Consider the following 16587-nt stretch of genomic DNA (forward strand, 5'->3'; position numbering starts at 1 on the left):
TAATGCAAAGAGGGATGACAACTCCGGGAATGGATTCAAACCTTTTCAGTGGACATTTCTTTTTCTGAAGAGTCTTGGACGTTTTAAGAGATCTCTTCAGAACAACAGTAAGTGGTTCAAAACAGCCTCAGAAGTGACTTAGACCTGCTTTATTTCTCCCTGTTCTCACACTCAGTGGCTTTCAGCTTTATTACCTTCATCAAGAAGGTTATGTTTTTGATAGAGTTTGCATTGTGTGTAAATACAATAACTACAAAAGTTTTCAATGAATTCTGATAAAACTGTAGCGTTTCAGAGCAGGGTCGTGTTAGCAGTTCATTAAAATCTGCCCTACTCACAAAGGTGTTCAAGGTCAACTTAATTGGTTGAAAAGTATTATAGCTTGGAAAGTATGGTTCTCAAAAGTGTCATGCATATTTTCAACATATAGAAGGTAATATGGGATTTTGAAGGAGGAGATCAAAGAACAAAAAATCAAACAACAACTGCGGAATTATTCTGTTGACTGTATTTAAAAGGTACCTGGACTGTTCATTTTCAGAGACCGCTCTCAGTGCCACCTTCACTGTCTTTCTTCATGCAGGACATAAGAGAAATAAAGGCATTGCTCTAAATGATAGGCTAAAAATATGTGTTGTTCTAATTGCAGAGAAAGCATTTTGCCTCTTCCCCATCTTCAAAGACAAACAACAGACTCCACCATCTCTGGGATTCTCCCCGTTTCCCGACATACACTCAGAAGCTGTTTATGTTTATTGGCGTAAATTATAGTGTAAAACAGACATACTTGAAACAAGTGACATCAAAGCACTGTTATTTAGGATTGTGACCAACACATCAAAGAAATTCCAACAAAGCTTCTTCTAACACACACAAATCTACTTTCAATGTAAAAACAAGTAAGCCTTGTTTTGATATTGGCCTTGAAGTTTTTCCTCTTGAGTTGAGATTTTGTTGTTAGAAAACAAACTAATACTGCTGATGGTGCTCTTTCGAGTGAGTGCAGAAAGTGCTTCCTCTTCTGTGTTATGTCTAGTTGTTGTCAGGGCAGTGAATGACAATTCAGAGGTCAGGGGTCTTGAGTTCATGTTCACAGCATGAATTGAAAGATTTCTCGGTGCTTCTCAGTGTGCATCAGTGCTTGTGTGTCATATGACATAACCTTTAGGAATTGATCGCATCCGCCTTGTCCAAGTAGCTTGGAAAGAAAAGTCTGGACTTCTTTAAGTTGCTTGAAGATGTTTCACCTCTCATCCGAGAAGCTTCTTCAGTTCTAAGGTCAAATGGTGGAGAGTCCCAGTTATAAGCCCTGTGGGAGTGACCCACCGAGAGGGACAATGATCCCCTAAATGATCCTCTAATTAATCACATGAGCCAAGGTGTGAAAGCGGGTGTGGGTCACAATCAGCCAAGGTTTTGGGTGAGCTCATTGTGGAACCTAGTCCCACCCTATCATGTTATTTCCTGAGGTCAGATGGCCCAGGATGTGAGTGGGCGTTGAGGCGTCTGCGAAGGGATCTCAAAGATAATCTGGGACTCTCCACCATTTGACCCTAGAACTGAAGAAGCTTCTCGGATGAGAGGTGAAACGTCTTCAAGCAACTTAAAGAAGTCCAGACACTTTTCTTTCCAAGCTTCTTAGACTACGATGACCTGGATGATTGAGAACCTTCACAGATATATCGCATCACCTTGTTTTAGTGTAAGTTATTCACACGTATTCCTTTTATCTTTCCTGTTTAATATTCTGAAAGTAAATAAACGAATGAAAAGAGGAACACTAGCTATGACACGAAATGATATATTAAATTCAGTTGGACAAGAATAATGTCTTAATGTCTTTCCAGTTTTGTTTCGTAATGATGATATGACAATATGTATCAATAAACCAAACTACAGAATTCCAACAATTATTACAGTTGTTATTTTAATATCTGCTCTTTTATGCCAACACTAACAGGGAATTTTAGCAAAAGTAAGCACCCAGGGGCACTCAATTTTAGAATTAACCTTGCTCCATGATATTAGGAAAATAAGACTTCAGAGAACTGAACGGTAGGAACTGTAGGACATTTTGACAAGTTGTAGTTTTGGTGCTTGATAAATTTCACGACCATATATTTTGAAGTTAACCCTCTCAGGCCCAAATTAAGTTTTCTGTTGCTAATGCACAACCAAGTCCTGCAGTGGTACTTGTGAGTAAAAGAAACTCAAAAAATATGTATGTGGAGTAATCAGGTTGTTAGTTTTTAACTGTTGCAAATCTGCAATGTCTGCCTGGAGAGGGTTAAAACACAGAAAAAACCCAAAAACGCCATGGAGCTTTATGGAGTACTATTGAGAGGCAAATGTTACAGTCCCATTTAGTGGAAGGAGAGCAAATTATAAACACAACTTCCAAGAAATAAGATCTTCTTTAGTTTTATAAATGTGCAAAGAAATAAGTAAATAATATATAAATATTTAAATAATTAGCATATCTTAAGTCAGTTTTTAAAACACATGTTATGAAACCACATTGAAAATCTGACAGGTAATGTAAAGGTAATGTAAAGGGTAATGTAACACCCTTGTCTCAATGTCACATATGCCATACATACAAAGCACAAAGCCACAATGTGTTGACATAGCAGTACAATAGATCACAAACAGAGCGTTGAGTCCTTTTCCTTTAGTACCTACTCGGATCGTCTCGCTTCTGCTCCATCTGCTGGTCCATGGACAATAAATAAATACATAAAAAATACAGGCACAGAAATAAAGCGAAAGAGAAGCTTCATCTACAACCCACAGTCAGAGAGGAAGAATTTTGTTCTTTGTTTAATAAACCTCTTCCTGGTTCACAATCAATGTGCGTGTATTGCTATGAAAGAGGTTGCCACTCCTTATAGACACACCCAGTGGTTGCTTGAATGGTGCTTAAACTGTTGGCAGGTTTGGACAGGTATTCTATAGCAAAACAGCTGACTGTACCTGTCCCAGCTGAGTGGGACAGGTAGACTGACATCTTTTATTTATTTATTTAAAAAAGGGAAACAGCTGGTGTAATTTAAACTTTCTTATCTTTTAGTGGACAATTTTTTTTCATCCTGATGCTTAGAAGAGTGCTTGTGTTTTATGAGATCTCTTCAGAACAACGGTAAGTGCCTTAAATACTGACCCAGTTAGAAAAATATTAGAAAACATTAAAGGTTAATTTTGAAGATGTCGTAAAACATGCACCTTAGTATACTTACCTTTTTTTTCTAAAGTGACAATTACAATTGCTTTAACCAGTTCAGAATTTTATACTGAAATTTGAATGTAACCAAATACACAAACACTGAGTATACATAGAATAAGTGGTGCATTGCCTGCTGATCTACATCTACACCAAGCTTTTTATTCTTAAGTCCAATTGTCTAACATTGTTCTCTAAATTAGTTTAATGTGTCTCCAGGCTCTTCTCTTGATTCCTGGGTGTGTTTGCATCTTCTTAAAACATGGACAAAAAGGAAGGTGAGAAGCTCAACACATAATAATTCACACAGAACACAAATTCACATTTTTAAAGTGCAATATTGAGTCATTTGCATCAAACCTGAAAAAAAAAATTTCCGGTATTTGAAAACCTAAAATGTTTCAGAGCGTTTACTTTCTGTATAAATTTTGTCGTTTCTGTTCTTCACAGGTGCACATCAGGTATTCAGTGATGTTGCATCACTGATGGCCCTTGCTGGTGATAAATGTGTGTTTTGTCAAAAGAAAGAACGTGCAAACAAGGATCACCTTCACAAAAAGCATCTCAAAGATGGAATTTATTTTTTGGAAAAAAAACAAGGTAAGGACTAGATGTATGTGTAAACAAAGTGGACTTGGGGATTACTACACACTACACTATTCTTCAATTTAGTATTTAAATGTTTGTCTTGGTTATTAGTTTGTCATTATTTAAATCAGTTTATAATTCCCCTGATTTTCTCGAGGCATATTTGTTTATTTGGCTTAATTTGTTTGCTGTTAGTAATCTGCTTGTGTTCCTTTTTAGTCTTCTCTTAAGAAAAAAGGGACACGAGTATTAACAGTGCTATTTCTAAATCATATGGCAGGTATTATAGGTGCACAGCTGTGTAAATATGAATTGTGGTGTATAAAAAGTTACAGAGTCCAATGATGTGTGTTTAGTCTAGTTTAATTATTTGTAGGTCTGCTCTACGTGGATAAACCCACGTAATCTCATTCTGCTCTTATTATTTGTATGTCTCTTTTCGAAGTCTAGTCTAGTGTGTGTATGTGTGTCTCCAGAAAAAAAATCTTTTGGCCAATTTGGATGTTTGTCATGCTGTGTGTGATAAAATATGTGTATTAGTTTATGTGCGTTGCTCAAAATAATTAAAGAAATATGTATCAGAGTAGAGCCCTTAGTTGATTATTTTCAGTGCCATTAAAATGTTGTGCCAGCCTTTCATTCCTAACATATTGCCTAGTCCAGGGGTGGGCAATCTCAGTCCACGAGGGCCGGTGTCCCTGCAGGTTTTAGATGTGTCCTCGAACCAACACAGTTGATTGAAATGGCTAAATCAGCTTCTCAACAGGTCCTGAAGTTCTCTAGAGGCCTGGTAACGAACTAATCATGTGATTCAGGTGTGTTGACCCAAGGTGAGATCTAAAACCTGCAGGGACACCGGCCCTCGTGGACTGAGATTGCCCACCCCTGGCCTAGTCCATATCAGTGCAAATATCCAGTATGAATACTTTTTCTTTTCAACTGGCTTTTTTGGTCCCTGGATTGCCAGTATGCCTTTCTCCCCAAGGTGTCACTGACTAGGTGACTTTGTATTAACCATTTCATGTACTGAAAAGCATTTACTCGCTTGTTTTTCAGAGAAATTTGTGGTGGCCTGCTATTGCAAGGATGTCAAAGGAGCAAAGAGAAGCCATTATCATTGTCCGTTGTGTAACTTTGCAATTTTAACACGATCTTCTATCTTCACGAAACATTTAAAAGACAGACATGGTAAGAGCTCTGCTATGGCATCCGCAAATATTCACAGATCTTCTCAGCATATAACTACCAAGAAGGGGGAGAATAGCTATCTTTTAGTGAAGATGCACGACATCATTAAAGCATGTTCTTTTTTATAGAGGTCTTTAAAGTTAAATTTAAATGAAAAGACATCCATATTATTATACCAATATATAACATACTTTGTGCCTTATTTTTTCAATTTCTTTATTCTGCAGGTATCAAATCAAGCAAAAAACAAGGTAATTTAACACTATTTTATTTTATGATTATACTGTTATACTTTGATATACAGATAGATAGATAACAGTGATGCAATTACCTCACTGTCATAGTTGTTCCCCATCTTTGAACCCACTCTTGTGCCTATACCTTTAAAAAAGCAACATCAGTTCATGGCAATAATTTATTTTCAGAATGAAACAAAAGCATCTTTATTAGATTTTAGAATGATGTGATTAACAGCTGTTTTTTTTTTTTTTTTTCCATAGAAACCCCAAGCTCTTTAAAAAGAAAGGCTGAAAACATTAGTGATGATTCCCCAGAGGACTCAGATTCAAAGCCTGAACAATTTTTATGCACCCCCTGCACAGCTATGATGAGTAAACAGCCACACATAAAAAGACCCATCAGAGAAGTACATCACCTGGACTCTGCACCGATGACATGTATTGATGTTATAAATGGCATTTATGTCACACCAGAACACACAGAAACACAACACAGTCCAGCTTTTCCAATTCACGTCATGAAGTCTGCTAATCCACCACAAATAGACTGTGAGGTTGAGAAGTGTCGCAGGTTCATGCAGATGGCTCGATTTTCGGGAAATCCGGGAAAAGAATGTGTTCATTTAGAAAGAACAAAAAATGCCAAGCCATATGTTAAGCCAGCAGTCCTTACATCAAAATCACTTCAGGACATGTTGAGCAGAGGGCTAATGTCATCTGAGTGGGGCGCAAAATGTGAGGCACTCGACAGTGCTGCCAAACAATGTGGTGTTGATAGCGTATTTCCTGTGTGTTATGAAGATCAGGGGCCCTCACAACAGTGGTATTTTTTCTCAGTTTTTACAAATGAAACTGACCACTGGTGTCAGTTCCAGAGGACAAGGGTGACATTTGATTCAGTAACTAGAAAATGGAATTGCCAGTGTCAGGGAACAGAACGATCTCAGCAATGTATCCACGTAATGATGGGAATGTGGTGGATTTTCCAGGAGACATCAGAGAACAGCATTATTAGTGAGACATCAAAAAATATATCCACAGCAAAAATATGTAGGATGACAGAATATATTTACACCAAAAAGCGTATTCCACGTCCGAAGGACCTGAAGTTAGGCACTCAAGAGGAAAAACCACCGCCATCTTTTGTTCCTTGGGAAAACACCTGTCCCTACTGTCCAGGGCCGACCCCTCCTCAGCTTAACGCCCCAAAAGTTATCACCAACCAAGCTGTGATATATGGTCTTAGCAATTTCCACAAAGGTAAGTCACAACAACAACAAAACATGCAAACAGTGTTATGTGTATGCCTTTGGCATACAACTATCTTCAACCTATTACAAAGTACTTTTCTTTAATTATCAGGTGTCTCCGTTGCTATGAAAGAGTGCCCACGGTGTGCTAACACTGTGAGATTTCAGGAGTATTCCTCTGGTTTCCACAATTTTAACAACCACATCTTATTAACACTACCTCTATGTGAACTCCTGCTGTCAGGTTTGGAGGTAAGCCAACTAACAATGAATTGTGGAACCACTATTTGGAAAGTGCATTAAGGAAGTTTATTACAAATAACAACAATAACAAAACATATCCATATTTTGAGAAAATTAATCTCAACATGTTTGGACATTGAAAGCCAATTCTATATGTTGTTTAATTGCAGAACAAGACAACTAGTGGACGTATGCTGGACACTCTGTCAGTACTTAATGACAATCGCTACCACCACCAAATGGTGAAGAAGGCATTCCACCACTTTTTGTCATTATCAGACTTTGACTTCAACTTCTTTTGCTACCAGTGTGGACACCACCCAGCTGTGGTTGTGGCAGATGGCAACTGGAAACTAGGCTTTGATGTACCTCGTAAGGACAATGTCTTTTCTCTTGGAAATGTGTAAACTACTAAATTTCGGTGAAGAATTAGATAAAACTGCATTGTTAACTGTGTTTAATTTCATTTGAAGTTGGATCATTTGAAAGGCCAGATCCAGATACCATATCTGACAAGGATCTTGAAGTGGATATCGTCAAGGCATGGACAGATCTGGACAAATCACTCATAGCAGAAGGCCTTATAGCAGGTTTGTTATAGTGTGAGAACTTTACACAACAATAGTTTTAGGACCGTCTAGAATTATAAAGCACAACACTGTCTCTATTATGAATATTTGTACAAATCAAAAGACTGTGTCTTCCAAATAGGAACATCTGTTGCAAACCCATACTGCAAATCTGTTCACCAGTCTACTATGGCACCATGGATGGGAAAGCACACTAGATTGAGGGATATCCTTCCAAAAACTGAGATTAAAAAGGCACTGAAAGAAAAAAATAATCAGAACAAACATTCACCAGAACAAATAATTGAAGACATAATGCTTCAAACCACTGACTCAGAGAAGGTAAAACTAATCAAATTTATATTTGTTGGTTTTTTTTAACATTTACTTTTGTCATTGTTACTGTGGATCTTTCTTTTTATAGAACCAGAAAAAAGAATCCCAGAATGCACTGGGTATGATTAATGGATTCAAGGAACTACACCCAAAACTTTCCAAGAAACTTCAAAAAACAGGTGATGAGTTTTTTTTTCTCTTTGAACATCCTCAAATTTTTAAAAAAGTACTTTTGACATATAATTTTTTGTAATTTATATATTTTTTAGGTGGTGTACTTCATTTCTCCTGTGTCCATGGTGTTGTTTATTATATCAATTTTCTTTTCTGGATGGAGTCAGCAAGGGACCATGCAGATGGCTTGCTAAGTTTTAAGCACGTTCCAACCTGTTACATTTCTGACATGGCTGGTGAGGTTGCCAGCCACACTAATGACCAAACTAATCAGATGTTTTTTAAGCCACACGATGGAAGACTTTGTGCACCAACCACAGATAATCTAAAACTAGCAACCAAAAATGAACTAAAGGTTGAAATGCAATGGGTGAAGAACCTCAGATTTCCATTACCAGTGAAGTTACAGCAAAATATAAATGGAACACCAGCAGTACATCCAATCACAAGGACATCTGACAGGTATTCACTGTATGATCAATTCCACCAAATAAATCCAAGACATCCAGAAGATAATTTAAGAAGCCTTGTCATCTGCCCAACACTTCGACGAGAGGTCAACTCTGCAGTAGCAAAACAGTTCAATCAAGAGCTTGAATCCATTTGGCAATCTTTGTGCCAAATGAATGAATCCCACTTCAAACAGACTGTGAGAGTGTTGATTGAACTACACAATGAAAAAATTAACAGGACATTTAAGGCTGAGATGGAGGCTTTGGGCAACACACAATTGTCTGTTGGACTGCATGGGATGTTGGGATTTCATACTGCTGGTAGGTTTGACTGATATATGATATAATAATAACTCGTAAAAATATCACAGTTTTGTAAGCACAGGTGTCTTTGGCTGGGAAGGTAGAGGATGTCATCTACTAGTGAGAAGGCTATTGTGTTATTCCCCGGCTCCCTCAGTCAATGGTGTTGGTTTTTTGTGTTAGTGTGTTTGGGGAAAAAAATTGTATGAATTTTTGAGTTCGAGCCTTGTAGTAAGCAAACAGTTTGAGTGCTTGAAAAACATGAAATGCGTTGTTTAGACGATAGATCATTGCTCAGTTTTGTTTTGTTTTTTAGAAGGGGAGGAACACAGTGTGTTGAAATCCTCATCCATATCACAATTATATGCCACAAGTGATGATGAGAAGGTAAAAAAAACCCTCGTATTGCACTTTGATGTTGACATACAGAACATTATTAAAGTTCTTAAGAGTTAGTATGCTATCTTTCTGTGCGCATAAAGGAGAAACTCAATCAGCTACTCTCTGGATCCCGTGATGAAACTCAAGCCCTGGCTTATGTTTCACGAATATTTCCAGTCTCAATAAAAGACATTAGCAGCGTTTGCCCACTAGACTTGTTGCTTCAGTCATCATTGTCATCGCCGTGGTTGACAGATGATGTAAGTGCTGAAAAATAAAATTGTTTTTGTTTTTTACCACAATTAAGAGCTTTGTTTGTTAAGAAATCATCTGCCAGCCACAAATCTTGTTTTCGTAAACATTCCAGGCTGTTAACTATCGGGTGGGGCAGCTCGCTCAAGAAAACAAGGTGACTCATTTTCATTTGTTTCCTTTATGATATTTTCATTGGTCAATGAGTATTTATGAAATGCTTAATGAGATGTTCTATTTGACAGTGTGGTGCTTTAGGCACCTTTGATTTCACTTTGTGGCACCGGGAATGGACCGAATCTGGAGCAGTCAGTGATGAAGTTGCCAAATGCATTCCGGTAGGTCCTTTTTGCATAATTAAAAACATAAAAACAATAAATAAATAAAAAATCCCAAACATAAATTTACAAAAACAATATTGCTTTTTACATGCTACATGACCCGTGTGCACCTACAACTGTTACGTTTGTGCTACAGGACTCAGAAAAGATATTCCTTCCCAGAATTGTGGGTCATTCTTCACCAGAGACAGGCAACCATTTCATCCTTTGGGTGAGCCAAAACATTTTAGGAAAGAGATTTCAGCCTATAACATTTACTCTTTTTATATTTTTCTGAGCATTTAAGATTATATATGTTTGTAGGTGTTTGACTTCAAAGCCAAACAGATTAGAATATACGACTCACTGATGACTTCCAGCAGCATCAGTGATGATGACATGGACCTGCTCAGGTAAAAGGAGATTTTGTGCTACAGTTTTAGTTTGCAGGTAAATGAATGCGATACTGATGGAGCTGAACTGCTGCCACTCTCTTTTTTAGAAACGTCTTCAGGTTTTCTGGTGGGCTTCAAGGTTGGACAGTCAAATATCCTCCACAGTGGAAGCAGGAGGACTCCGTTAATTGTGGTGTTTTTGTGTGTTCGGTGAGTTTGCTGTCCTGGGAGCTGCTACTTTTGCATGATTTATTGGTTGCTCACGTGTTGGGTCATCATTGTTAATTTTATTTCAAACTAGGCTGCAGAAAATGAAGTCCTACATCACAAGGTCACTGATGATGCTCTGACCCTTAGTGAGTGCAGGATTCTTCGTCTGCACCACGCTACACAAATGCTGAAAAATGTGAAAGCTGAGGTTAGAGAAATAGATATCTGAGTATAACAAAATCTTTACTGGTAGTATATGAAATATTGTGTGATAATATTAAGGGTTTTGTTATTTAGGATTTCCCACCGACTATGGAAGACATGTTGAAGATTCGACAGAAAGAAATGGAAATACAAGAAGCTGGAGTTGAACAGACCGACTCAGGGATTCATTGCATGGCCATGCAAATAAAGGCATGCTTGTTCCAGAGAGTGACTGGGAAAACCAGGTGTGCATAACAACACTGACAACTAAACATTATTTATGTATCAAACATTTCAGAATGAAAGTTATTCTTTTTTTTAAAACATGGTAGAAATTTAAAATTCACTTTGATTTTCTACAGTGTTTTTCATGACCACAGAAATCAATGTATGTGGCTACTGTGCACTGTCTGCAAAAAATGTCTGCATTTTGAGTGTGCTGGTGTGGAGGGAGACTCGAAAGACTGGGAATCAAAGGGTTTTGTTTGCGGATGCAACCTTACAACTAATGTGTAAGAAACTCTTGATTTGAATATCAGTTACTGTCATACTGTTGTTGTAAGTTTACATATGATCATCATAAGCATTAACATTTAATTTTGTGGTTCGGTAATGATTTCTTTAAACTATTCTTTTTCCAGGGTGGAATGATTGCATCACAAATATCTTGAATGACTTGTAGTGCACAATTTTTATTTTAGATTTTCTCTGGTCCACAGAGTCAAAATTGTACATAAGGGCTCAAATATAGACATATACTAAAGTGTCTAAACAAGTGGTTGTCAAGGTTCTATGATGCTATTTACCTTGTCAAGGCTAAGGCCTATTACCTTCTCATTTCTGATCACCCAAAAGTAATTTATTTGACAGCACTTATTGGACTGACCAATACTCCGAATAATGAGAAAGTCTAAGTGAAGATATAAGAAGGAGAATTGTAAATTTACACAACTTGCGAAGGTCTTTTAAAATGGAGTCCCTGCTAGGGCCGTAACACTGAGCTATTTAGGAAAAAATGTGTTTGGAGGACTAAAAAGCCAAAAACCAAGAACATTATGCCAAAGGTCAAGCATTGTGGCCAAAAACACATCACAACTCATTTTGGAATACATAAAACAGTCTAATATTAAGCTTTTGGAATGGCCTCCCTAAATCCTCAAACTTAAATTTTTTGGACTATGCTAAAGAGCTGGGTAAAGAGCTCCAAGCAAAGTCATTAGGCTTAAGAACTCTACTAATTTTTCCAATACTCAAATATCAAGTCAGAATTTTGATTCTGTGCGGCTAAAAGAAAATACCAAAATAAATTAAAACTAGTGCACCCAATTTTTGTATTTGTTGAAACAACTGTAACCCACATAATTTCCTTAAGGATCAATAAAGTATTATCATTAAGATTATTTTGTATGATTATTTTACCCTGGAAGCAGAACAGTTAAAAAAAAAATCTTTAGAATCCACAAATTACCATGACAACCATAAGTGTAGGTAAACATCTGACCTGTACAGTATAAAGATTTAAATACAAATGTTGCAGATTGTGGTTAATTTAAGGCTCATGGGCAATGCTTTTGTCTCAAACAGAGGTGACATGCTGGAGGCTGTTACAGTTACAGAAATCCTTTCAGATGAAGAAATTAAGGTGATTTAATGCATTCTAACGTTTCTTCACTAACCTGTATGTCATGTTATCAGCTACCATACATTTAAATCACATTTTATATTCTAATATTACAGGATTTGGAAAGAAAACTGCAGAGTGGACTTGTTCTCTCCAATCGGATGTATCTGTGGAATCACAGAGAATTTGATCCTGAACTTCGCAAACATTACAGTGAACATTTTACTTTATTCAGTGACATAAAGGTATGTATATTCAGTGTTTATGATCTTATTCACACTTACAACTTGAGTTTAGCATCCATAGTAATCTGTAGTTTTTCACTCAAGTATGTTTACATAACCTAAAAATTTCAGGATCTTTACATTAAAAAATATAAAGTGTCTTGAAGCAACTGTTGTTGTGATTTGGTTCTATGTGCATAAAAACTGAATTGCAGTGGACTGAACAGAAACAAATTCAAAAAAACAGATTTTATATCATGCCCTTCAACTATTAATCTGCAAAAAGTCTACCCAACATTTGCCCCCCCTCAGCTGGGGCCTCTAGCCCTGCTGTGACAGTAAACAGAATATGTAGTTAAATAAGTGGATGGATGAATGTATCCCATATCAGGATTAACATAACTAATAAGCCAAAACTCTAACTGCGTGGCAACATCTGCATAATAACACTGAAATAAGCCATTCTAAGGCTTAGTAATGGGATGGTAATACTACAAAAATATATAGTTTTATATTCATTTTACTACCATGTATTTTAAATGACTTTAAGACACTTTGTGACAATTGTTTATTGTTTTTTACATTTATTTCATTAGTTCTATACATTGCACTATACAAGCAAATTTTACTTTTACTTGGTGATGGTGGCAAGAAAAACTTTGTTGGACATTTTCTTAACCAGTAAATTGTGTCACGGCGGGGTGTGTAGATGAGGTAGACCCAAAAGCAGACACGGTGGAGACACAACTAAGTTTCCAAAAATAAAGTGAGCCTTTATTGTGGCTGATGGCATGAGAATAACACTAGAGACACACCGAAACTGGGAAAACTAAGGGGACTAAGAACACTGTGTAAATTAAAAGACTATGACACTCTGTGAAAACAACTATGAAAAACTATGAACACAGAGTATCTAGGAATGCTATGAAACACAGTGAAATGAGGGAAAACTATGTCAGACAACCTGACAAAGAACAGTAAGAGACAAAGGACTTAAACATGCACATAAGGTGATCAGGGGGAGTGGAGACACGTGAGGAAACAGCTGACGAGGATGAACATAATGATGCACAGGAAATGTAAACCAAAAACAAAAAGACATGAAAACTGGACTTTTACAATAAACAAGAAAACATGACAAGACGGAGGCATGACACAAACTTGACAACATTAATCAGGCAGGCAAGAAACATGACCAATAATACATTTAGCTCTGTGGGAGTGGGAGCATATTCGAGCAGACAGTGACAGTGCACCAGACATGCAACCTGTGTCCTATGCTTTTACCCCATGTCTTCTGTCCTTTTTGGTATTCCAGACAGAAGAAATGATCCAAAGACTTGAAAGAATTCTGTCAACGCCAGTGGAGGAGCAGCTATACCTTAGAGAGGTCATTTTGCCAGAGGTGAGCCGAGAACAAAAAAGATCAAAGATTGAAAAAATGTTGTAGATATTCTGAACGAATTATATGTGTCAGAAACAGACAAGCATAATTTAGGACATGTGGTTTTTACTATAATTAATTTCTTGAACGGAGAATGAAAACTGCAGAACTTCAAGTGAACATCTATACAAGAAATACAGCTTAAAGGTGGTAACTTTAACTTTATTGTTGTTAAGGTTTTGATTCGATGGTTGCAAAGCAGCGGGAAAATGTGCAGATACCAAGCTGAATCTATACTTCTGGAGGGCACATCTTACAAAGGCATGGAAATGTAAGTTCCATTGTTTACATTGTAGGTTTACTCACAGTTTAATCTGATTTTGCTGACTGAGTGTGGCAAAGGATAATTACTCACGTTTGTATTTTTGTTTTTTCTTAATCAGTACAAGAGAGACAACAGCTGGTGATTCTGGACAAATAGAAGATGTAAGAGAAAACACACACAGACACACTAAAAATTACATAGCAAAACACTTTGTATAAAAATCTACACTCGAGTGTCCTTGTGTGTGAGTTTCAACTTGCAAGTTAAAAAAAGAGGAAGGCAAAGTCTGTGATGTACGAGCATTGTTTTGTATTTTACATGTAATAGTATTAATACTGTCAACACTTTGTCTTTTTTTTCTGCAGGAAAACACTTTTCAAAGTGACTGCAAAGCTGCGGCTGCTTTTTGCTACAACAAGGACTTGGATGGAAAAATTGACCTTCATGAGGTCAAATTGGAAGAAGAAGAAACCCTGCATGACATGCAGATCCAGGAGGGTGGTCACCATGACGATTCCCAAGGAGAAAATGTCACATTTGTATATCAAAAAAGCGATGACAGTGACAGCGCTGAGACAGAACTTACAATTTCTAAAGAAATCTTAGCCATGTTCAAGAAAGAAAATGAAATTCCTGACCTTAACCTTTCAGGCCCTAACTTTATAAGTACTTGATTTCTGGTTTATGTTTGTTTCTCTTCAGTCTGTCTTTTGGGTGGCTGTGGCTCAGGAGGTTAACCAGGTCACCAACTAATCAGGTTTTTGGTTTAATCCTCATCTGCTGCAGTCCTGCATGCCAAATATCCTGGGGCAAGATAGTAACCCCAAGTTGCTTGTATATGAATGTGAAAGCATGTACATGTAAGATAGAATACACTTACATAGGAAAAGCATTTTTAACAAGTGTATGGATGAAGTAAATTGTGCAAAATCATTTTAAATGCTCAGACTTGAAGAACTAGTCCATTTACCAGTCAGTGTCCATTTGTCTACCTCTGATTCCTGAGCGCCCTGTCTGTGTCTGGCCTTAATGCTCTGTCTACGTGAATACCTTTGTTGTACCTTATCCCTGTATTTTCTCCCTTCCTGTTCCCAGGCTCATCTCTCTGTCTTTTCCTCGGTGTCTTTGTCATGCCTACGAAACAGACATTTCAACACTGTGTTAAGCTTCTGGAGCACAGATGTTTTGAAACACTGCTCCAAAGCCTGGTTCAAAGCACACAGGGCACATGACTGCAACTAAATGAAGTGTTGGTACTGCAGTTTCGGCAGGTGTTTTACCTGCTGCTTCGAAGCATAGCCAGTCACAAGGATTCACATTTTTCTATTAACCAGAGTCTTTAGGACTTGTATTTATTGAATTAATGCTTATGATACAACTGTGAATGCATGAAACAAAATGTTGCACTCTCTCATTATTATTTTTGCTGTGGACTGTAAAGACCAAAATAGACTATCCACTCACTGAAACACTGGAATTCAAAGTGTAATTAAACAAACATTATTTAAATAGATAGAAATAATATATAAACATTTTACTTTAATGATTACTGGCACATAGATGAGAGAAAGCTAGAGACAGAGACTGGTGGGTGGGCTTCATCCCCTCCCATCAGCAGAGCAGCTCTAGTTTTTTCTACTTTCTGATGTTCTACACACATAAAGAATATATTTATAAATTTAAAAAAATGCTAAACAAACACATTTATCAATTACAGGGGATGTATTTCTTAACATTTTTTATGACAAATGTTTTTTTTCTTTTCTCACTGATGCTCCATTTGTTAATACCTCAAAAACAACAGGAGTAATGCAGTTTCACTGTAGCCTAAACTCCAACCTCACCATAAACATCATGCCAGTGTTACAAAACACACAGCAACCAAAGCAGTGTGAACTTCATGCTATTTCTTTTCTAGCATATACATTGTGTTGACATAGAGATATTCATGTATTTAAGCTCACAAATTAGTATGAGTGTGGGTGTTGTGTGTATATACTGTCTACATCCCCCTCACTGTATTTACAGTTTCTGTCTGTCAGTTTTCCTCTTAGATGATTTGATCTGTATTGATCTTTTTTTCCCAGCATTTAGTCAATAAAGCTGTTTTCTTTTTAAAATTTAATTCTGTTAATATCGTTAATATCGTTAATATTCTGTTAATATCCTTGGGCAAGACACTTCACCTACCGCCTACTGGTGTTGGCCAGAGGGGCCGATGGCGCGATATGGCAGCCTCGCTTCTGTCTGTCAGTTTGAATGAAAACACACGCTGTTGTGACAGTGATGTACACTGTCTTGTTGGTATATGTATGATTTCTATACATTTTACATCAGATAAAAACTTTGGTCCCTGTTAATGCCCTACCTGGCCCCCTGGCAAAACTTTGCTAGACCTGCCCCTGCACAGTTACCAGCTGTCAGCTACATAGAAAAGGTTCCTGGTGTTATTTGTCAGAAACAGTTCATAACTTCCCTTCAACTCATTCATGTCACCTACTGTACATCATCAACAAAAGAGTCAGAGAAACTGAAGATGTCTTTGTGTGTAAGCGACTAGGGTGAAGACATTCATTAGATTTCCATGGTCTTCGAGCCCTGAGAACAAACTGCATCACTCATCTGATTGTATCTCTAACATTACTAAATGGCCCAGGAATACTTCCAGAAATCTCTGTAGGTTAACACAATCCACTGTGCCACCTGCAG

At 37.3% G+C, this 16587-nt stretch overlaps 1 protein-coding gene across 1 annotated transcript; it reads left to right on the plus strand.

Moving 5' to 3' along the window:
* The first annotated feature begins 10 nt into the window (after positions 1-10).
* Positions 11-16072, plus strand: LOC146578868 (uncharacterized). The gene is made up of 28 exons (XM_085269156.1): positions 11-107; positions 3071-3139; positions 3440-3498; positions 3671-3820; positions 4865-5032; positions 5509-6495; positions 6598-6737; positions 6899-7100; positions 7202-7318; positions 7440-7639; positions 7722-7812; positions 7903-8580; positions 8879-8949; positions 9045-9203; positions 9311-9352; positions 9441-9533; positions 9673-9747; positions 9840-9928; positions 10018-10120; positions 10212-10328; positions 10418-10569; positions 10687-10836; positions 11909-11966; positions 12062-12190; positions 13488-13574; positions 13790-13884; positions 13997-14039; positions 14244-16072. The coding sequence occupies exons 3-28, from the start codon at positions 3483-3485 to the stop codon at positions 14550-14552; spliced, it is 4521 nt and encodes a 1506-aa protein (XP_085125282.1). The 5' UTR covers positions 11-107; positions 3071-3139; positions 3440-3482; the 3' UTR covers positions 14553-16072.
* The last annotated feature ends 515 nt before the right edge of the window (positions 16073-16587 follow it).

This window comes from Mchenga conophoros, linkage group LG3, assembly GCF_057382185.1.
Source record: "Mchenga conophoros isolate Kocher_MC1m ecotype Shallow Benthic linkage group LG3, M_conophoros_male_GT1.1, whole genome shotgun sequence".
Taxonomy (NCBI): Eukaryota; Metazoa; Chordata; class Actinopteri; order Cichliformes; family Cichlidae; genus Mchenga; species Mchenga conophoros.

Bases quoted from the DNA above. Each gene is read 5' to 3' on its own strand.
- LOC146578868 (XM_085269156.1), top strand. The intron at 8,950-9,044 runs GTAAAAAAAACC...GTGCGCATAAAG, and splicing joins CCACAAGTGATGATGAGAAG to GAGAAACTCAATCAGCTACT. The intron at 9,204-9,310 runs GTAAGTGCTGAA...TAAACATTCCAG, and splicing joins CGCCGTGGTTGACAGATGAT to GCTGTTAACTATCGGGTGGG.